This window comes from Pantherophis guttatus, chromosome 5, assembly GCF_059756535.1.
Source record: "Pantherophis guttatus breed Tessera chromosome 5, ASM5975653v1, whole genome shotgun sequence".
In the NCBI taxonomy this organism is placed as follows: domain Eukaryota; kingdom Metazoa; phylum Chordata; class Lepidosauria; order Squamata; family Colubridae; genus Pantherophis; species Pantherophis guttatus.
In genome coordinates, this window is record NC_142067.1 from 56465441 (window position 1) to 56488853 (window position 23413).

Below are 23413 nucleotides of genomic sequence, written 5' to 3' on the forward strand. Positions count from 1 at the left end.
ACATGTGATGACAGATTTATGAATATCCCCATTAATGTAATTTTTCAATTTTATCAATGTCCCTGGTAAGTAAATATACAAAAAATTTAAAGGCTAAGGCATTTAACTGTGGATGTTCTTTCACAGTGCCTGGAGGCTGTGGGGATCTGGATGGGGAACAACAGGCATCAACTGAACCCTTGAATTGCTGTGGGTTCGGGGCTCTTTTCTATCTAGGGTTTTAGTTCTTTGGTCCTGGATGGGGTTGCAATGCCCCAGCTGGACCCAGTGCACAATCTGGGGATCCTCCTGGACTCACAACTCCTTCAAGTTGTGGGTCAGTTGCATCCTTTCCTGGACTGGGAACCCTTTCTCTTTGTCATTTACGCCCTGGTCATCTTCTACATGGATTACTGGAATATGTTCTACATTGGAGCTACTCTTGAAAAGTTTCCAGAAGCTTCAGCTGGTGCAGAGCTGGGGACATGCATAGTTATGGGCACCACTAGGACTGCACATATAAGACTTCTGCTGTGTAAGCTGCTTTGAGTGGTGGTTTGATTCCAGGTCCAATTCAAGGTGTTGGTTATGACCTTTAAAGCCCTTCATTGTATGGGGCCAGATTACTTGAGGAACCATCTCATCTCAATCACACTGAACCATTCCACCCAGGCCAGCAAGAAGGGCCTCATCAGCTAAACTATTTTGACTGCCAAGGCCTAGGAGGAGAGCCTTTTCTGCCATTGGCCCGTCCTATGAAACACCTGGCCTTTGAAGGTAAGGTTGGCCCCAGTTGTGGGTTGCCACTAGTTCACACCTGATAGGGCAACTGATAACAGTGGGAGACTCGCCCACCCACTTCTGCGCATGCACAGAAGTGCCGTGCATGTGCGCATGCGTGCACAAGTGAACCAGTAGCGACGGGATTTGGAACCCACCCCTGGTTGGCCCCCACTTTTGTGGCCTTCCAGAAGAACACTAAGAGCTGGCTTAGAGTCAAACTAACATGGGAATTCAATAGTGGTACACAGCCCTGGGAATGGTTGGTGATTTGACAACGTTCTCTCATCTTTTTATATTTTGTAAGGATTTTTATTATTATTTTTACTTGTCAGCTGCTCAGAATCACTTATATAGTGAAATTTATACAGTATAAATTTGATCAATAAATGCAATAAATACATTTTTTTAAAAAGGTGGTGGTAAGTGAATATGCTTTCTCTCATCCTGAACCTATTGGTAAAAAAAATGGGGAATCATATTCTGAAAGACTGTGACGTACCTTAACATGATAGTGGGCATCAAGCAGGATGTTGGCTGGCTTAAGATCCAGGTGAAGTAAAGGTGGGGACATGCAGTGAAGGAAGTTCATGCCTACAGCTGTTTCGTGGATTATTCGAAAACGTAGCTCCCAGGGAAGCGGTTCAGAGGCCAGGAGCTTCTCCAAAGATCCCGTTTCCATGTATTCCATGACCAACCCTACAGGCTCTTTACAAATGCCATAAACTGGAAGAATGTAACGAAATTTTGCCATTTCCATTTTCTTTGCTTCCTCCAATAGTTCCATACGCTCCCTAGATAAAAAATGTGAAATACATGATTTAGTTTACCAGTGGGGTACTTAGCTTTTAGTAGCTTTGATATTTTGAATAAAATGTTTTTTAATTTAATGGAAATTTCATCTACAAAAACAGAGGCGTATTCATTCATGCTATTATTTAAAAAGCAGAATATCAAGTATGGTTGGTAACTCAAATCTAGCTGCAAACTAAATCCATAAGTCCATTCATCAGTAATACATTCTGCTGAAACATTTTGTCTGTATTTATGTTTAGATTTGGAAAAACTTCTTCCAATTTGAGAAAGGGCAGAAGAGATTTAAGCAAACAAGAAAGCCTCTCTCATTTCTTTAAAAAGACGTTCAATATCAATAATAAATTATAGTTAACTCAAAATTTGGAGACTACACTTTGGCTGTAAAATAAGCGATCACTTAAAATTAGGTGTACCAAATCTGGGGTTCAAAATCACACTGGCTGACCTCAATTTTACATCACAAGCCCTGGATGCACTAAACTAAGAGCTAAGGCAGGTTCAGGAAGCAACCCTTGAAAATGGGCAGCCTTTCATTATCAAGGTTGTGAAGAATTTTGGGACATGTGCTTGCTTCAACCTGACTGAAAATTCAAGGGAAGTGACATCAAATATCTAAAAAGAATTGGCACAGAATATTGGATACTATAAATTTCTTTTCTATTTAACAGAACTTTTGCCCTGACTGCTAGACCTTCATGAGTAGAAATCTCTCCTTTTGGGGACCGCTGCCATAATAATAATGGGAATCTTTCTCTGCTACTGCCACCAGTCTATTTTCCCTTGCCCCAGTAGCCTGCAAAATCACTCCCATGTCAACAAACATCCAAGGAAGGATGCCAGCCAAATATCCCTCATGATGTGCCAGGTATACAGGAAGTACAGAGATCATTCTGATAGTGCATAGGTTCGGCAATATATGTAAACATAAATAAGCAAGCAAAACATAGCCATAAACACATAGAATGAATACATATAAATGGGGACAGTAGGCACGCTGGTGCGCTTATGCACGCCCCCTTAGGGACCTCTTTAAAAAACATGAAAGGTCCATGGTAGACAGTTTAAGGTAAAAGGTATGGGGATTAGAGAGGCTAACAACAGGATCAGGTAGAGTGTTCCAGACATTAACTACTCTATTGCAGAAATATATATAGTCCAAAAGGGGGAAATTGTGGGAAGCCCCCCCCCCCCAAGAATGAACTATTTGGAGGAATATTAAAAGAGGCAGAATATTATATTTCCCCAAAGGAGAAATGGAGAAAAATCTTTAAAAATGCAGAAACAGCCCCAACAGCCTCCAGGAGATGCCTGAAGTCTTTAGCGATGGATAGTTTGTGCCCATTGAGAAATCCAGGCCAATCTGTTCATAAACAAAACACCTTCAGCTCCAGCTGATGGGATTAAGAAAGACAGGACAGGACTTTTAGGACATAATAGGATTAACCCACCACCAATCAAATAATAAAAGCACAAAAGCAAACCTCAAAATTATAAAATACTGTAAACTGTATAAAAATCCTTGCACTCATCAAACTAATTTCTCAGTTGTCCCAGAACTGCAGGCTGTTGTTGGTTCAGCTCATCAATAAACATTTTTTTCTTAAGCAACCTCCATTTTATTCCCGGCTTGGAGCTTGACCAGGTATTTCTTTCAACACTAACATGTAACTCTGGAGTACTGGAAAACACAATTAGCAATCAGCTATTTACTGTAAATTACTGTATTTACGGTACTTTTCTGAAAGTAAGAACGCAACATAGGCTTGTATGAATGACTGATACAAAAAGATAACATTTCTTTTGAGCAGCTTCAACTCCTGATGACTTAATAAACACATCCATGTAGTATTCTTGGAAAAAATACAAAAGTGGTTTCCCATTGCTTTTTCCAGCAGATTTTTTGATTTCCCAATCTAGCCTGCAGCACTCACAGTATATTTCCTAATACACAAAACAAAACCAAGTAGAGAATTTGTAACTTGCTTTTTCTGGCACTAATACTAAAAAAATAGTCTTCCCTAATAAAGGGAAGGCAACTTAAAGAGATGAACATATGAGAAATGTAACAGCATATTAATTTCACTTCACCCAGGCAATATTATTTTCTATATCAAAGCAAAGATTCAAGGCAATTTCCTTTGATAAACTATTTCATACTGCCTGGAAGTTTTCGGTGAGTGGCACTTGGGAGACTGCTTTGGTTCAATCTTTGTTGAAGTGAAGCATTCCTTTCAAGATTTGTACTACCCTGGTATACAACAGCAGAAAAAACATCCTCACTTCATCTAGCTGAGAGACTTTAGTTATAGCACTGAGCAAGCCAAATAATAAATAAGAAAACAAGGGATAGGATCTTAAAAATAAATACAGAGACTATTGTATGCAGGCTCATAATAACAATTTCTAACAATACTGGTGGAATTACAACATACCATGTAAAATAGGGCCATTTAAGAGGCAATACTACATCATTCTTGCTACAGTATATAGTGAATTTGTAGACAAAAAAAAAATTGGAGGGAATGATTATCATGTCCCAGGAAAGAATTCCATGGGAAATAAGTGAAATCAGCATTAGTCATTCAAATTACGGTACACAGTAATTAACAAGTTCATGTTTCAAAGGAAAATATCTAGTAGAGTGCTGCTAGTTTTTAGTGTTGATTAGTTATATCCTTCTTAATGACTTGATAAACAAGCTTTCTTAAGACTTAGACCCCCCCCCTTTTAAAAAATTATTTGTCGCACCCCAGTTCTTTACAAAGTATGAGAACAGATGGTGGGTTCTTTTTTTAGTATTTACAATGACTGCTTTTTTTTTTTTTTTGCCCTGAAGCAAGTATCCTTTAAAAGAGATGTCTTCAAAGAGAAATATTACAGTGCTTTGACATGATATGAAAAAAGGGAGTGTCTCTGAATAAACAGAGCAACAGTTCTTCTCCCTGAGCACATATAAATCATCAGGCTCCAGCTACCTTAGGATTCAGGATGTTGATTTCTTTGATACTGAAATGAAGCTTAACTAAGGTGGTCAGACCAGCCACTCCCCTAAACTAATACAAAAATGAAGCAAGTCATCAAGCTAAAGATCATGTTGTAAAAGAAGCTCTTGTAAGGCACAAACAAAGTTCACAATGTTAAGGAAGCTGTGGATAAAATTACTTCAATCTTAACCTCAAAGTTGCCCAATCTGCTTTATGCTCAGTCTTCCTTCTGGATATGCACCCTTCAATGGGTGCCATCATTACCATTTCTTGCTTGTTTCCTTAGGACAGCAGAAACAATAAGGGAGTCTTCAAAAGAGTGGCAGGATCCCCCTAATGCAGCTGTGGGACTTGGTCAATGTTGGTTAGCAACACTAACCTTGGTAAAAACATTAAGTTATACTACACAGTTATATTCAACCTTTAAAAAGTTGTATTGCTAATTTTCTTTCAATAGGAAATTTGAAATTTCTTGTAACAATACTGTGCTATCTATTGGAAAATCCCTCCCCTGACCTGTATGCACTTGACAACTTTCTTCTAACATGGGATTGTCAGGACTCAATGCTTTCCCCGTGTTAACCACTAGGAAGATCATCCATCAGTTCAAGGTAAGGTATTATCAGTATGCTGACACTCAGTTACATATTGCCACTCTGGACTGGGCCAAAGATGCTATACAAGTCCTGAAGTGGTATCTGGAGACTGTGAAGACTGGATGAAGTGAAAGAAGCCCAGACTAAATCCTACCAGACTGGAGCTATTTCCATTCATAAGAAACAGGCAATGCAATGACATCATTCCTGGTAGTTGTTCACAGTGGCCTCTTGCTGTCCCTGAAGGAATTGGTCAATACTTCAGGATCCTCTCAGATTCTTGGCTTCTACTAAAACATCAGATAGAAGCTGTGGTCAAAGGAGAGTTCGTATATCTTTGGCTAGTGCATTAGTTACAATACTACTGGGACCAATATTTGAGGGGCTGTCACAGAGAAGGTCAACCTTTTCTCCAAACTACCTAAGGGCAGAACAAGAAGTAATGAAGATTATTAAAGAGAGATCTAACCTAGAATTAAGAAATTTCCTGGCAGTGAGAACAATTCAATGGAACAGCTTGCCTCCAGAAGTTGTGGGTGCTCCATCAGTGGAAGTTTTAAAGAGACTGGACAGCTATTTGTCCTACAGTAAATGGTATAGAGCTCCTGCTTGAGCAGAGAGTTGGACTAGAAAACCTCTAAGGTCTTTTCCAAACCCATTATCCTATGTTCTATGTTTTTAACTCACACTTTATCACCATTCAGTTGAACAACTGTACAGCTCACGCAGAAGGTGAAAGCCAGCTTAGTGGCAGAAATATTCAGCTGGCGTAATTTATTTTTATTTATTTTACTTTATTTATTAAATTTGTTTGCTGCCCATCTCACTATAAGGTGACTCTGAGTGACTCACAACACTTAAGGCAGTAAACTAAATCTATATATCTATATTTATATCTATATATAGTGTGTGCGTGTATGTATGTGTGTGTGTGTTATATGTAATATAATCTCTGAACAAGCTATTAAAAAGATATTAAATGACTCTGAATTAAATATCTATTTAATTAACCATTAATTTAGATATCTATTTAAACAATTTTCATTGAAAGAGGCCACTTTAGCTATGAATACTTCACCTTTACAATATAAAAGCCAACGTTAAGTGGAAAAATTATTACCATTATTTATTATTTCTTTATTTGGCAGGAATGGACAGTTCTCAAATTTCAAACAAAATGCTTTATACTCTGTGCTTTAATTTCTATTCTATATTCTAATAATAAACACAAATTCCTTTGTACAATTATTTTAAGACACTAAATCTTATTTGTCCAATTAGTGAAATACCACAAAAAAGTAAAAAAACACTATTAAAATCTCAGATTCTATGTATAACCACTTTCTGCTCTCTTAAAAAAGGAATATGGTCAAAATTATAAATGTAGATATGATGGCTTCTTATGGGGAAGGAAGAGAAAAGACTGTTTTCTGATTTAGAAACTTTTAATATTTTACACTGATTTCCCATTATGAGGCTATTAAAATAAATGATCTATGACAGATAAGGCAAATCTTCTATCAATGTCAGTTATTAATTTAGTCAAGCTCAGAAGTTACTGTAATACTATACTGTATTGTATTAGGTCAGTACAGACTCCAGGAAGTAATTAAGGACTTGTGTTGACTAGTCTGAGCATTTATGATGGAGCAATTGTACATTAACTCCTCTCAGATCATTAATAATCTAATCTTACTATCAAACAATTCAGATCTCACCCAGACAGAGGGCTACACATGAAAGAGCCCAGGGGTGGGTTCTAAAATTTTTTACTACCGGTTCTTTGGGCGTGGCTTATTTTGTGGACGTGGCTTGGAGGTCATGTGATTGGGTGGGCGTGGCTAGGTGGTCATGTGACCGGGTGACCATGGCTATGTGTATAGAGACTACTCAGAGGGCTGAAAAAAGTCATTTCTGACAGGTCCTCACACTTTTGACTGGTCCTCACACTTATGACCATCCTCACATTTATGCCCGTGCAGCATTCTTAACAACCGTGTCACTCATTTCACAACTGCTTCTCTTCACCATGGTGACAAGATAGGGCAAAAACGTAAAATGTGAGGACAGTTGTAAGTTTGAGGACTGGTCAAAAGTGCGAGGACCAGTCAAAAATAACTTTTTCAGCCCTCTGAGTAGTCCATATGCATAAAAAGATACAGTAATAGAGAGGGATGAAGGAAGGGAAGGGAAATTAGAGTAGGAGTGAGGGTAAGAGAGGGAGGAAGAGAGGAGGAGAAGGAGAAAGGAAGACGAAGTAGGGAGGAGAAGAAGAGGGGGGGAAGAGAAAGTAAGAAGGAAAGAAAAGAGAGAGGTGGTAGGTTTGAGGAGAAAGTTTGCTGTACAATAAAAAAGATGAAACGGAAGAAAGCCAACCCCAAACAAATATATTCTGTGACTCCTGAAGACGTGGACAGGATACTGAGTAGACTGAATGCTGCCACATGTTTATTGGACCCGTGTCCCTCCTGGCTGGTGCTGGCCTCTTGGGAGGTTACACGGGGCTGGCTCCAGGGGATTATAAATGCTTCCTTGAGTGAGGGTGTCTTTCCCGCCGCCTTGAAAGAGGCGGTGGTGAGACATCTCCTCAAGAAGCCTTCCCTGGACCTGGCAGTGTTGGCTAATTACCGTCCAGTCTCCAACCTTCCGCTGCGTTCTTAAAACCTTCCTATTCCAGCAAGCTGGCCTGGCCTAACCTTTTTCCCCTTTTCTTTTAAATTGGAAATTTTAAATCTGTTTTTAAATTATTGGGATGTTTTAAATTTGTCTCGAGCTAAATTGTTTAATCTGGTTTTATTTCTGTTTTTAAATTTTCTATTTATGTATTTTATTTTGTGCCTGTTCACCGCCCTGAATCCTTCGGGAGTAGGGCGGTATATAAATCTAATAAAACAAACAAACAAACCTTCGCTTTGTTGCGAAGGTTGTTGAGAGTGTGGTAGCACGGCAGCTCCCTCAGTACCTGGATGAATCGGCTTATCTGGATCCATTCCAGTCGGGCTTCAGGCCTGGGTACAGCACGGAAACAGCATTGGTCACATTGGTTGATGATCTCTGGAAGGCTCGGGACAGGGGTTGCTCCTCTGTCCTGGTCCTATTAGACCTCTCAGCGGCTTTTGATACCATCGACCATGGTATCATGCTGCACCGGCTGGAAGAGTTAGGGGTGGGGGGCACCGTGTTGCGGTGGTTCTCCTCCTTTCTCTCCGACCGGTCGCAGTCTGTGTTGGCAGGGGGGCAGAGGTTGACCCCGAGGCCCCTCATATGTGGGGTGCCACAAGAGTCGGTCCTCTCGACCCTTCTGTTCAACATTTATGTGAAGCCGCTGGGTGAGATCATTCGTGGTTTCGGGGTGAAGTACCACCAGTACGCTGATGACGCTCAGCTGTACATCTCCACCCCGGACCATCCCAATGATGCCCTTGAAGTGATGTCCCGGTGCCTGGAGGCTGTACGGATCTGGATGGGGAGAAACAGACTCAGGCTCAACCCATCCAAGACCAAGTGGCTGTGGTTTCCGATGTCCCGATATAGTCAGTTGGTGCCATCACTGATTATTGGGGGTGAGTCGTTGGCCCCCATGGAGAGGGCTCGCAACTTGGGTGTCCTCCTGGACTCACAGCTGTCTTTAGAAGAGCATTTGACGGCTGTAGCCGGGAGGGCATTTTATCAGGTTCGCCTGATTCGCCAGTTGCGTCCCTTTCTGGATCGGGACTCGTTAAATATGGTCACTCACGCCCTCGTCACTTCCCACCTGGACTACTGCAATGCTCTCTATATGGGGCTCCCCTTGAGGAGCACCAGGAGGCTCCAGCTGGTCCAGAATGCGGCCGCGCGGATGGTTATGGGAGTTTTGATTACCACCTTTAGAGCGCTCCATGGCTTAGGACCGGGTATCTACGAGACCGCCTTCTGCCACCAGTAGCCTCTCACTGACCAGTACGCTCCCATAGAGAGGGGCTTCTTAGGGTGCCATCAGTCAAACAGTGTCGACTGGCGGCCCGCAGGGGGAGAGCCTTCTCTGTGGGGGCACCCGCCATCTGGAACGAGCTCCCCCCAGAGATACGGAGGATCCCGGATCTGCGCGCTTTCCGCCGTGCCCTCCAAACATTCCTATTCCAGCAGGCCGGCCTGGCCTAGCCTCCCTTTTAAACTGTTTTAATTTTTTTAAATTTTATATTTGTCTTATAAATTTGGGGTGTTTTAAATTTTGTTTTCTGGGCCAAATTATTTAATTGTATTTTAATGGGTTTTTAGCATTTGTATTATATGTATTTTATCTTTTGGCTGTTCACTGCCCTGAGTCCTTCGGGAGTAAGACGGTATGCAAATTCAATAAATAAATAAATAAATAAATAAATAAATAAATAAATAAATAATAATAATAATAATAATAATAATAATAATAATAATAATAATAATAATACCTTTCATCCTCATCTCTAATCTTAATCAAATTCAATTTTTCCCTTCTATTCTATATTATACCCCTTCCCATTGTCATCTATTTTTATATCTATCCTCATTGGTTAATTATGTAATATTACAGTTGTTTAATACAAATTCAACATTTTAATATAAATCAATTAGTTATATAACTAACTTTTTTGTATATTAATCAATATGAACATGAATATTCTAATTATTTCCATGCAATCCAATTTCTTACAAATCAATTAATTATATTTACCAATAATAATAAACCAAATAATTTCCCCCATATATTCCTCCAAACCACAACTTAACCATTTCTGCTTTCAACACAATATACAATTAATAGTATCTCAATTATTACAATTCCCTAGTTAAATAGAGCTTTTTTTCTTTTGTGTTTTAAAATCTTGAACTCTCCTCTTTTGCCCTAATTTTCCCATTGTTTGCAGTTTTGCACCTACCTTTTTTGGTAAGGAAAAAGAAAAAGAAATATCTCTCTGCCTCATTTTGTCAGGTTGCAGCAAAGATCCTGCTTTACTTTCAGTTTCATTTTTTCAGCATAGCTAGGGGAAAAAAAATCTGCTCCAGCACTCTTTGCAGCTAGCAACAGAGCCCTGGCCAAAACAGCTGAGAGCAAATCAGCTGAGAGTCGGGAGGCCGATCTAATCAACTTGTGCTAATTAACCTATGCTGAAGCTGAAAGGGGCTGTTTTTTCTATTTTTGCAGGCACAGGTCTACTCGTTTGTTTTCTTTTAACACTGATCCTGTAGGGCGGCCCTTTGAAGCCCCGGGGCAAGAGTTTAAACAGTTTTTTCCCCTCTAGCCATCAGCTGGGACTAAAGAGGCAGCAATAGATTGGGAGTGGTGGGGTAAGCGAACGGCGACTGGGCCAGGAACTGGTTCGGGGGCGTGGCCAGCCAATCTTATTACCGGTTCTCCAAACTATTAAAATTTTTTACTACCGGAGCAACCCACCACTGAAAGAGCCCCATGCTATCCACTTTTTCCCTTTCAGCTACAAAATAAAGGTCTGATCTCTAAGTTAAACTTTAGTAAATTATAATAATCACCAGAACAAGATTCCTCTCAACCTGTTATCACAGTTCACAGAAAGACTGATTCTAATATCATGTTGTAGTTCAGTGATATGGCCATAGGCTTTCTATAATAGTCCTTAACATGCTGAATGTTTCTCATGAACACCAGAATATAGGTTAGCAAGCCATCAGTTAATTTCTTTTCAAAGAGATTACTGTTTGGCAATCTTTTATTTCAAGAACATTCACTGTCTACTTGCTGGAATGTCATGTTGCAAACTTAGTTACACATGATTGGCTCTAATTTGTAAGCAGGTAGGTCTGATTCACATATAACACTGAATTACAAAACAATGTGATCAAGTTTGGTTTTGTATGATATGCAAATCCATCCTTAAAAAGGGAAACACATTTTGTTTTTTTACAAATCACAATTCAGAAACATGGGTTGCTATTCATTATTTTAAGCACAGCTTTGGCTGAACCCATTTAATCCTGGTTTATTTTTATATTTTCCCAGTTTGTTTTTGGGTACTGGCAGAAAAGAATGGTAAAAACCAGGACTGACTGAATAAACTATAATTACTTTTCTCATTTGAAAAACTTCAGTTTGTTATTGGTTTATTCAATAAACCATGGCAAAAACAAATCATAGCTTTTGGGGGTGGCTTTATACATATTTTATACACAGACTTACTTTAGGAAAGACAAGCCCTGGGAGAATTCAGACAGACATTTTTCTACTTTTCATGTGGCCATGAAAACCTATGCTTCAAATTTAAATATAGCTTACTGAGATGTTGAACTTGAATAATCATTTATCTTAACTATAATTGGCTAAAATAAGGCAGTTTTAAAGCTGATTTACTCCAATTAATCAAGATCAATCATTTTTAGGATCCTGGTGCCATTTTTTCAAAATGTTAAAAGTGCTTTTTAAATTAAAAAGATAAATTAAAGATGTGGAAAAATTAGATTCAGATTTCACATGACAGTGCATGTTGCTGCAAGAATTGGCTAACCTATGAAAACCACTCACTACAGATGTTTGACCAGCCTACATAGTAGCATTTTATTGATTTAGAATTAGAAGCAAGCATGGGTTGCTCTTCAGAATATCCATAACATAAGACAAACGAACTTTCTGCCTCCATGTAAGTTGCTTAGTGGAAAATTTCCATAGCTTCACAGAATCTCAGTGTGCAAAATCAAACGTCGGTGTGAAGAGAGGATAAGAGCTATTTCAGGTTTCATAGTTGCTTGATCACTATGATCCCCACAGGTACCAGGCATCTGCCAAGAGCCAGTTCCTTCAGAGTTTGACACTGGAGAGAGAAATGCACAAGAGGTATTTTTGAATAGGTCCCATTGCTGTATAATTCTAATATCTGGCTTCTCTTGGTAAATTTACTTGCCATGCTTAAATGCCACCACTTGTTTGTTTTCAGCTGCAGAAGTTCAAACACCTAAAAAGATATATCTTAAGAAATATGGACATTACCAGAACTACGATTCAGAAGCTAGCTATGCACTGCTTTGTCAGAAAAAACTTTAATGTTCAAAACAATTATTGGAAAGTTAGCTTTTAATAAAGACAAATCAAACTGCCTTAAAATTATCTGCTGTTTATCCATGCTACCTTAGAGAGAGAAAGTTATCTTTTTTTAGATCATGGTCACCCCTATTTAATATCTGTTCAATTAGGAATCATTCTAATTATTCCTCACATTCTTCCTCTACTATTAAAAGCAAACACTTGCTAATAAATAATGGCCCCATAGTTATTTTCATTTCATGGATTACTTAGATGAAAGCTGAAGTATTGTAAAATAGTTTCCAAATATTCAGAATTAGGGTTACTCAGACCCACAGACAATTATTGCATTCATGATCTGATTAAAACCATCATGTGGTTTATTTTCCGACTTATGTGATGAGTTAAAGGAGACTGTGAATACATTGATTTCTTTTAGGGCAGTAATCCACTGCTGGAATAATGCTTTCTTGCTATATATGGTTAATTTGTGGTTCCCTGGTTTATTTGAAGGTTATTTTATGTCCTGTCCAATTTCCTAACCAATGCAGAGAGATGCAAGGCAAAACCAGTTAAAAAACAGGAGAGAAAATCTAGGAATTGGCCAAATTTATATTGCCTGACTTCACAAGGGAATCCAGCGTGTTCAACAAGCCAGAACACAACATACTATGTGATGCAAAATTTCTGAGAAAGAAGAGGGTTAAATTCTCTGAATAAAAATATCTGAACATGAATAAACTTTGCTCTGATAACTGAAGTAAACAGTTAGCACTAGTCCCAAGGTGATAGTTAAACAGACTTGCAAATGTGTATGGCAGTTTCTCCAACTCATGATAAATGCTTTGGAGAAATAGTTATATTCTTCTTTTTTGTTAAAATACTCATTCATTTATATTTTAGACCACATTACCATAGTAGGAAGAAACCGACACTTTTATTTACCCCATACAAAATCAAACTATTCACTAAATCATGAGACTGCTTAAAGTTTGTGCTTGTGGTTTGTACTCTTTTCTTGATTATGACTTAAAGCAAAGAGATCAAAAGGAAGAAAAATAAGACCGTATATTGAATTGAATTAAATTGAATTGAATTTATTAAATTTTTATACCGCCCTTCTCCCAGAGGGACTCAGGGCGGTGAACAGCCAGGATTAAAATACATACAATATGAAAATTAAAATAATTTAAAACATAATTAAATCCATTTGGCTTCCCCAATTTAAAACCCCTTGCCCATAAAACAATTAAAAATTTTAAGCCAGCCCGGCTTGCTGAAAGAAGAAGGTCTTCAGAGCCCGGCGGAAAGTACGGAGGTCCGGGATCAATCGTATCCCTAGGGGTAGCTCGTTCCAGAGGGCGAGTGCCCCCACAGAGAAGGCTCTCCCACTGGGGGTCGCCAGTCAACATTGCTTGACCGACGGCACCCTGAGGAGACCCTCTCTGTGGAAGCGTATTGGTCGGTGGGAGGTTATCAGTGGCAGAAGGTGGTCTCGTAGGTACATCTCTAGGCTACCTGGTGAATATATATATACATCCTCTAGGCTATATACATCCTCTAGGCTACCTGGTGAAATTGCTCTGGAGAAATGAATGCTTTTTAAAATTAAAATCACACAATGGACAAAAAACTAGGATGCATTCTGGTGAATGTACCAGTACTTCTCCAAAATCAGACCAATCTGTTTTATTTAAATGTTCATGCTACTCATAATTACTAAACGATACTATATTGGGAGAAATACAAGTAGCAAGATTAGCCTTTTGAAAATAGTCATAGTCATCACAGAAATAAAGACTCTGTAAAGGTTTATTTTCTGTTACCTGAAAACAGTCACCCTCTATTCTTCCCTGGATCTAATTCTTCATATTGCAGTATGACCTGCATTACATTTTTCACATTTCACTGCACATTGAACATATGCCAACAGATGAAAAATACATGCATTTTGAATTTCTTTATTAAGTATAATATTTAGATATTATAAAGGGTTTGGACCACCTTGTGAAGGGTGCTACAGCAGTCTATTTACTGGCCCTTTAAGAAATGCTAACATCTTCTGAATAAGGCAGAATAATATTATGGTTAATATTTGTGAAGGAACAAGGATTATTGTTGAGTGCAAGGAAAGACAAAGTGGGTGGAGTTCTATGGCACACAAGGTTGAGGCTGAGCTTTCCCATTTTTCTATGTTGGGATAAGCACCTTTATTACCTTAACTGCAGTAAATGCAAAAAAAAAAAAGATTCAATTAAGACAGAGAACACATGTTCAAAGTTCACAAGATACAGAACGTCATTGTATTTGAAGCATTATGTTAATTATCCTCAGCAGCTTGGATAACAGTCAAGCCAAAGTTCATCTTTCTATAGTTTTTATTGTTGATTCAATTACAGGTAGTCCTCAACTTACGACCCAATTGAGCCCAAAATTTCTGTTGCTAAGTGAGACATTTGTTAAGTGAGTTTTGCTCCGCTTTATGACCTTTCTTGCCCTAGTTGTTTAGTGAATCACTGCAGTTGTTAAGCTAGTAACTCAGTTGTTAAGTGAATCTGACCTCCCCATTGACTTTTCTTCTGAGAAGGTCGCAAAACATGATCACATGGCCCTAGGATACTGCAACCGTGATAAATATGAGTCAGTTGCCAGGTGTCTGAATTTTAATCATGTGACCATGAGGCTGCTGCAATGGTTCTAAGTGTGAAAACGGTTGTAAGTCACTTTTTTTCAGCGCCATTGTAATTTTGAACTGTTACTAAACAAACTGTTGTAAGTCGAAGACTACTGTATAACAGTTATACCAGCATAGCAGACACCCAAATTTTCTGTTAAAAGAAAATTACTATCAGGAAGGTTTCATTGATTGTTAACTCAGCTACAATTTAGTTTATCCTCATTAAAAGGTAGATTCTTCTCTGAATAGGACTCAGCTACTGTTGACCCCATGGCCATACTCATGTTGTTTCTGTAAGAACAAAATGGAAGTGATTGGCCACTGCTTCTTCTGAAGTGCTTTTTAGCTTCATAACCTAATCTACAACTTCCTGGATTTTATGGCTGTCTCCAAGGGCATACTGTGTGTGTGTGTGTGTGTCAAAAAAGTTAATATGGTGGATGCAATTGAAGCCCCTATCCCTTTTTACTGCACTGGACTCATACTTTAAAAAGATTAGGTCTTGGATTGTGCCATTGTACACATCATCATGACCTATCCTCAAGAAACACCTGTTGTCTTCCATCCAGCACTAATCTGAACTGACCCTGCTTGGCTTCTCAAGTGCAACTGGTGTCACCAGATGCTGTGACCTATAGCGGTTTTATAATGTTTAAAACACTCCTGCTCAGAAGCAAGATGTGTGGTGCTTTAAGAAACGGAAAATCAGTAATGCCTTATATCAAGAAGCATACAGTATATACTGTACTAAAGTATAGCAATAAAGTATACTAAAGTACGCCTTGCGCATGGTCACTCATGCCCTCGTCACCTCCCGTCTGGACTACTGTAATGCTCTCTACATGGGGCTCCCTTTGAAGAGCACTGAGGCTCCAACTGGTCCAGAATGCAGCCACACAGGTGATTATGGGAGCGACACCCATGTAACACCTCTCCTGCGTGAGCTGCACCCGGTCTTCCGGGTGCAATTCAAGGTGCTGGTTACCACCTTTAAAGGTGGTAAGCTCCATGGCTTAGGACCTGTGTACGTACAAGATCACCTTCTGCACCGATAGCCTCCCACCGGCCAATACGCTCCCACAGAGAGGGACTCCTCAGGGTGCCGTTCGTCAAACATGTCGACTGGCGACACCCAGGGGGAGAGCCTTCTCTGTGGGGGGCACCTGCCCTTTGGAATGAATTGCTCCCGGAGATTCGCATGATCCCCGACCTACGTATCTTTCGCCATGCCCTTAAGACTCTATTGTTCCAACAGGCTGGGCTGGCTTAGAAAATGAATTTTAATTGGGTGTCTGTAGTTTTTTAATATAAGGGCCAAATTTTTAATATATTTTAAACTGTTTTTAAATTTTATGGGTATATGTTGTTTTAGTATGGCTGTACACCGCCCTGAGTCCTTCGGGAGAAGGGCAGTATAAAAATTTAAATAAATAAATAAATAAATAAATAAATAAATAAATAAATAAATAAACAAACAAACAAACAAACAAATAGCAGGGGTAGTATTCACTTATCTTTGCTACGGGTTTGCAAACGTGAGCACGCATGTGCTTTGCTTGCATGCGACACCTCCGCACATGCACAGGACCTTCTGCGCATGTACAGAGCGTCAAAAATGGAGCCTCCCACAGCAGCCACTACTGATTTGCCTGAACCAGATAGAACCAGCTGAATACCACCACTGTACTAAAGTATAACGATAGGGAAAGGGCATGGAAAGATGAAATGAAGGGCCATGAATAAAATGCAAAATAATTTTGCTTCATTGGAGGGGGATACAAACTGAACCATAAAGATTCAGTGGGGAGGGAGATATGTGAATAAATGGTACCACAAATCTGATCTGAATTAAAGTTTCTAATGTATGCCATACTAAAGGTAAAGGTTTCCCTGTCCAGTGGTGTCCAATACTAAACAGAAGATTGTATGAATTCAACATGACATCCTTGAGTAGCTCAAGAGAATAAAATGGGAGTGAAGGAAAACAGTTTATTAGGAATTAAACACCATCTTCTCTTTCCTGGTTGAAAATTTTAATGTTTTGCTTTACATTTTATTTTCTCACTGCCCACCACAATTCCACTAGGGTAATAAAAGGCCTGGGAGTATACAACTGGGAGGGAGAATAGCCACAATAATTACCTCCCAAGGTGCTTTGCTGTATTACTCACTTGTGGAAAATGTGTGCTTATCCAACAAGTAAAGGAGCCCAAACAGCAGCTTTGTTCCCTGGGTTGACACCTAAAATTCCAATTCACATACTACACAATCTAAGCCAAGTATTTTGGAATTAAGCAGACAACTTTGAGAGAAATACAAATATTCTGACCCCAGACAATCCTTACAACTCAGCCTAAAAAATTAAGCCAAATAATAAGTGCCAGAGACAAATACAGTAGTCTGCATTACCAATATTAAGAACTCTTAAAAATACTAATTACAGTAATATGATTCTCTTACCCTCCCTGATATTTCTGTCACCTCCAGATTTATTTATTTATTTATTCCATTTATATGCCACCCTTCTCCGGAGACTCAGGACAGCTTACAATGCGTTAAGCAATAACCTTCATACTTTTGTATATACCTGCTTAGTAGGGCTTTCGCCCCCCCCCCCCAAGTGGTGTTCTTTTTTTATATATATATATATACAAAGTCAGCTTATTGCTCCCACAATCCAGGTCCTCATTTTATCTACCTCGAAAGGATGGAAGACTGAGTCAACCTTGAGCCTGGTGAGATTTGAATTTGCAGTAATTGCAGGCAGCTGGTGCTATTTAACAGCACTTTAGTCTGCTGTGCCACCAAGGCGCAAACTACCAATTATCTTCAGCAATTTCAATGAAAGATGGAAGAAATATACTTTGAATTGTGTTGCGTTTCCCAGATTCCAAAGAACTACAAAGATAAAATTTGGTTCATAATCAAGCATTTTCTTAGTAAGCCATTAATTATTACTCATATGGCTGGTTAGGAATGATGGGGCTTGATTTTGGAGGTCAAGAACTGGGGAAAGATTGGTGTTTTATTCTCAATGTTTACTGATCACAAAAAAATCTCTAGCATGTAGATGTGAACTCTCAATTGCATCAGATTGTCAACACACACAGGAACTCTTAGAAGAGTTACATTTTACACATTGATTTATGTCTCTCCATTTTTCAACACTAAACTTAGCAGAAAGAAACAGTTGCAGGCTCTCCCAGAGATAGGAACAAAATCTACAGATACTTGAATTAAAATACTATCCATGGAAAATCAATTCACACTATGTAAAACTTCCAATACTGTATATATATTAACAGTTGTTTTTAAAAATGTAGTTGAAGACTCTCCTGGATTAGAATATTATTAGCCATGCAAATTAATGTATTAATGCATTAATTAATTAGTGCAGTTAAGATTTGGGTTTTTTTCTTCCTAGCATATTCCCACAAGTACAGGAACTGTTACTCTATCTCAATACCAACAATCTTAAAAAATGACATATAAGGTCTATGCAATAAATATTTCTCCAATATATCCAGTCTTGAAGCCTTAATACAGGCCTCAAATAACACAAATTGTTTTTAATATATATGGCCATTTCCTGCTTCTGAGCTGTATATTCTGACCTCTACAGCTGCAGCAGGCACTGTTTGATTAGTAGCACAAACCAACACATAATTGATCATGTGTTGGGAATGGATCCCAGCCAGGAAGATCTGCTATTTAACTAAAGCGACTGGTGATTTGTAGCTGTCTGGAATGGTTAGTGCTCATAATCAATACCAACAGGCCCACCAAGTAATTGGTAAGCAATGGGCAATACCATTGGAGTTGCCCTTATTTTTTTTCTGCATTAGATATTGCACAGGACATTGCAATATGTCCTGTGGAAGCAACAAGTTTAACAACAATATTTAGTCATCATTTATGAATGAGGTAGATATTTCTATTAATCATGGCTGAGGTCCAGACACATTGTGGCAGAGCTGCATAAAACTATTCTGTTTTGCATAGTTGCCTCAACTCCAATTGCTGGAACAATCCATTCTGAGATGGAGACTGATGTGGAAAAGTGGGGCGCCCTGCCTCAGCGCCTCCAGCTGGACAATGTTAAGAAGGACTGCTTAACTTTCCCCATCTATTTCTTTGGAAATATTTTCTGGCCCTGGGCAAAAGACCATTGAAGATCAACAGAGCAGCCAATCTGATGTGACATGGCAGCTCTGATGCAATGCTTTATTTACTGATTTATTCATTACTGAAACAGACTATTCCATTTCAATCCAAAAGTAGCTTAATCTCTACAGCTAGGTAATTTTAGAAAGAAAATACCCATTTGTACCTCTTTGAAGTACAAATGCTATTACAGAAACAATCACATTCCAAAAAGCTAGTTACCCTAAATTCCTTATGTTTACTTAGTGCTTAAATACCCAGATCTGTCTAGACAAAGCTGTATAGGAAAAACATATCTTAACTACCTTCATGGAGTGAGCTGACTTTCAATATCATCCTGCAATCTTTAGCATCCAAATATATACAAGAAAAGGCAGAAAATGTTTGTCTTGAAATAGAGCACAGTACAAGATCTAGGTGTTGTACCAGTTTTCACATTTTCATACTCTTCACTTAAAGAAAATGTTCCCCCTTATTTAATATGTCAAGTGCTTTTGCTTTATATTTATTTAACAACATTTCTGACCACATTTAAAAGACTCCATGCACAAGATCAAAAACCTCATGAATAAGACTGATAATAAATTCTCAACAATATAATACTCAATTGGGTGACTTTTTTTCTCTACAACTGTTTTCGGGATTTTTTTAGCGTTTGAATTTCTACCAAAACAGAAGCGACCAATTGTTTTCCTACAAATCAAGTTTATAACAATGGTGAAATATCATGTGACTCCAGAGTAATTTATGCGACCAACTATTATAGTTATAATTCCCCCTATTTTGCAAGTTATTGGATTGGATAAAAGCTGCTTAGAATATTATAGAATACTATAGAATGTTATACCCAACATACTACAAGAAACACTGTAACAGGAGACAAATGCATATATAGGTACTCCTCAACTTACAACAGTTCATTTAGTAACCGTTTGAAGTTACAACGGTACTGAAAAAAGTGACTTATGACCAGCTTTCATACTAATGATTGTTGCAGCATTCCCATTGTCTCATGATCATGTTTTGCGATTGTCTGACAAGCAAAGTCAACGGAGAAACCAGATTCACATAACAACCATGTTACTAACTTAATAACTGCAGTGATTCACTTAACAACTGTGACAAGAAAGGTCGTAAAATGCGGCAAAATTCACTTAACAACTCTCTCATTTCACAGTAGAAATTTTGGGCTCAATTGTGGTCAAACATTGTGGACTATCAGTATTGGGTAATGTGTATGCCATTGTCTGTCTTGTTATAAATCTCCAGAAATGTGTGGAGCCATTTGATCTGTTTTAGGAAATTGTTTCTACATATAAAATGAACAATTTTTGCATATTATTTTGCATAAAGTATACAATTTAACTCTTGAAGCTATCTTAACCAGAATAAAATTATAGTTTCACACAGAATGACACACAAGATTACGTGGTTTAGCTACAAGAAACAGTGAACAGATAGCCTAAAACAGGCAGAAAAGTGAATGAAGGGCCTCTCAAAATAGTCCTTAACCAAATTCTACCAGGGCACTTTATAACTAGATTTGAGAATATGCACATTACTGAAATTTAGCTCCATGTTTACTACCTGATATTTTCACATATACAAGCAATTATTAGTTATTTTAAAACATATACCTTGCAGACAAATTGATTCTACAAGAGCTTTTAACATTTCCTATGTGGATAAATGGTATTACATTAAATCTCAAAAGTCTACAAACTAAGATACCTAAGAAATATACATAGAAGATCAGTATGCCTATTGCAATCTATACATATATTATTCGCCACCTACAGGCTGCAGAGGACATGGAGTATATTTGTAGAGTGTATTAAAGGTATGGTAATAGGTACATCACATGCAGGATTATATGTAAATTGTCATTGCTTTGTTCAGTAGACTCGGCCCCAGAAAACAGGCATGAAGATATCAATCAGGTTAAACTTTTTATGGCTACAAAAATGCCCTAAGAGAATAAGCTGGCCACGAGAGAGAACCTCAAATTATAAAGCAAAGTACATATAGATCCATAAAACAAAAGCCAAAATAAATATAAAACCTGAATTGGATCTATCTAAGCATTCTGTTCCCACGATGCCCAAATCAGATGCCAAGAGAAAGCCCATAAGCAGAAAATAAGTGCAGTGGCACCTCTCTGTTTATCTGCCCCAGCAACTGCTTCCTATAACATATAGATCAAGCAAAGGTTATAGACACATTGGCTGGTGATGATTTAGGGCAGTGCTTCTGGCTAGGGAATTCTGGGAGTTGAAGTCCACACATCTTAAAATTATCAAGTTTGAGAAACCATTTTAGGGGATTCTTGCACTGAGCGGGATTTTAATGGACCTAATCTGTTTTTTCTATGTAACTATCCTGCCTAGAAATCTAAGAGTTTTAAATATATATGTTTTTAAGAGAAGAATATCCAAACTGATATCATGATTGCATTTGGGGGTAATGGATCTGTTCCTACACAGCCAAATGATCTCTTATCTGTCCTGAATCTTCCCACAATACTTGATAGGGTGACTGATTTCTACTTGATGAGAAAGGTGGTTTTATTCCATGCATACATAGTTGTTATACACTGTAATTACATCAGATTCCCAAAATGACTTGGAACACAGGGAAATCTGACCGTATGTACATTTATTAAGGTGATTTTTAATTATAGTATGGGGTTAAAAATACATTGAATTGGGCTCAAAAAGAAAACTATGTAATAGATTGCTTTAAAAAAAAAACTATCCAGAAAACTACAACTACTAGATAGTAGCTAGTTTTCATATATGTTGAATCATATTGGGTGGTTTCACCTATGGTGCCAAGTCAACAAGATAAAACAAGCAAATCATAATGTGGCTTCTTCTCAGGTGTTTAATATTAAGACCTTTTTTGACATTAACAGTAATGTCTAATATTACATGTTTCTCTCCAAGGTCCTCTGGCTGAGCATACATTTTTCTAGCATCGCTCTGTGATCCTTTTAACCAAAACACATGATCTAACACTCACTGCAATCTAGGGAACAAGTGACACCTTGTGAAGGATTAAAAACACTCAATGCTTCTTTGTAAAAATATTTCTAGAAGTATTGGTTGGCAACCTCCAAATGGCAGAGCAGAAAATTTGCAGATAATGGAACAGTACTATAACCCAAGACACTCTGACAGCCCAAGATGGCACTGATTACGTTCACACATTACACTATACCAGTGCTACGGTCAGTGTAAAAAGTCACTAAGGTTGAGAAACTCTGCAGTATACCATGCAGTACATTGTTTAACTACAGTTAACAATAATTGACTAGGTTCACATACCATGCTAAGGTATGAATCATGGCTTTCAAGTCCACACTAGCTGGATTCAGATAAGTTAGGCCAAACACAAGCAAACTACAACAAGAACACAATTCAGGGTTAGCCGCCCTATTCTCAGAAATTGAAGAGCAGCTTTTAGTAAAGCCAGTGAACAGAATCCCACCATCTACCCAGCTTTATATCAGAAAACCACGCAGGCCTGTCCCTTTTCCACTTTGCACGCCACCGGCCTCTCTCTTTTGCCGAATAACTAGTCCTCTCCACGTAATTCTGAAGCACACACACACACACACACACACACCCGAAGGAAGAGCAGGGCAAGAAGAACACAGGCAGCGACTCGCCAATCGCTTCCAGCGTCCCAGGCAGTTCTGAACTCGCTCTGCTTGTACAGCCTCTTTTTATCGGGCGCATTACAAAGGAGCCATTAGCGCAAATCTAGAGGCAAATTCCCCTCAGTGTATAAACGCGTCCTTTGTAATCCGATGTAAAACGGCACCGTATAATGAAAATAATCGTTTTGCATTCTGGGAGCAACATCCAGAGGCACAAGAACTGCACCGAGTAATGTGGGAGTTGCAAAAATGGAACCGTGGGAAGCTATCTCGGGTGCTTTGATACAACCAAACGGTTAAAGAACATGAAGTGGAATTGTGGAACTTTAAGTCGAGCTGAGATGCGTCTTCCTGCGCTTCTCGCGTTCCGTTCCTTTCCCTGGACTAGATGACCTCCAAGGTCCCTTCCAACTCTGTTACTGTCACTGCCTTTCTTCACGGTTACTTTGCAAGCCAACATTATAATCTTTGTAGCGCACACGAGAACACCCGCCCTACAAGCAGGCGCAGCGCCTTTTCACTAGTCCGCCTGGATGCTCAATGAAGCCTCCTAACAGCGCCAAGAAATCGCTATTTTAACTCGCTAGGAACTAATTTGTAAAAAAAAAAAAAAAAGCTCGCAGATTAGCAGAGAAAAGCCGCGCGTTAAGACTAATTGCAAGCAGGTCTCAAAGCATGTATTCCAAATTCTGCAAGTAAAGATTAAACCAGAAAGAAAGACAAAACACGAGAGTTTCGGGAATTCCCTAA

At 38.7% G+C, this 23413-nt stretch overlaps 1 protein-coding gene across 1 annotated transcript in view; it reads right to left on the reverse strand.

Annotated features, from left to right (window-relative positions):
• The window catches only part of RIPK4 (receptor interacting serine/threonine kinase 4), a 35603-nt gene that overhangs the window by 11121 nt on the left and 1069 nt on the right, over positions 1-23413 (reverse strand). The window contains exon 2 of the mRNA XM_034423961.3: positions 1262-1553. Within this exon, the coding sequence (XP_034279852.2) occupies positions 1262-1553 (292 nt within the window). The remainder of the gene's footprint in view (positions 1-1261; positions 1554-23413) is intronic.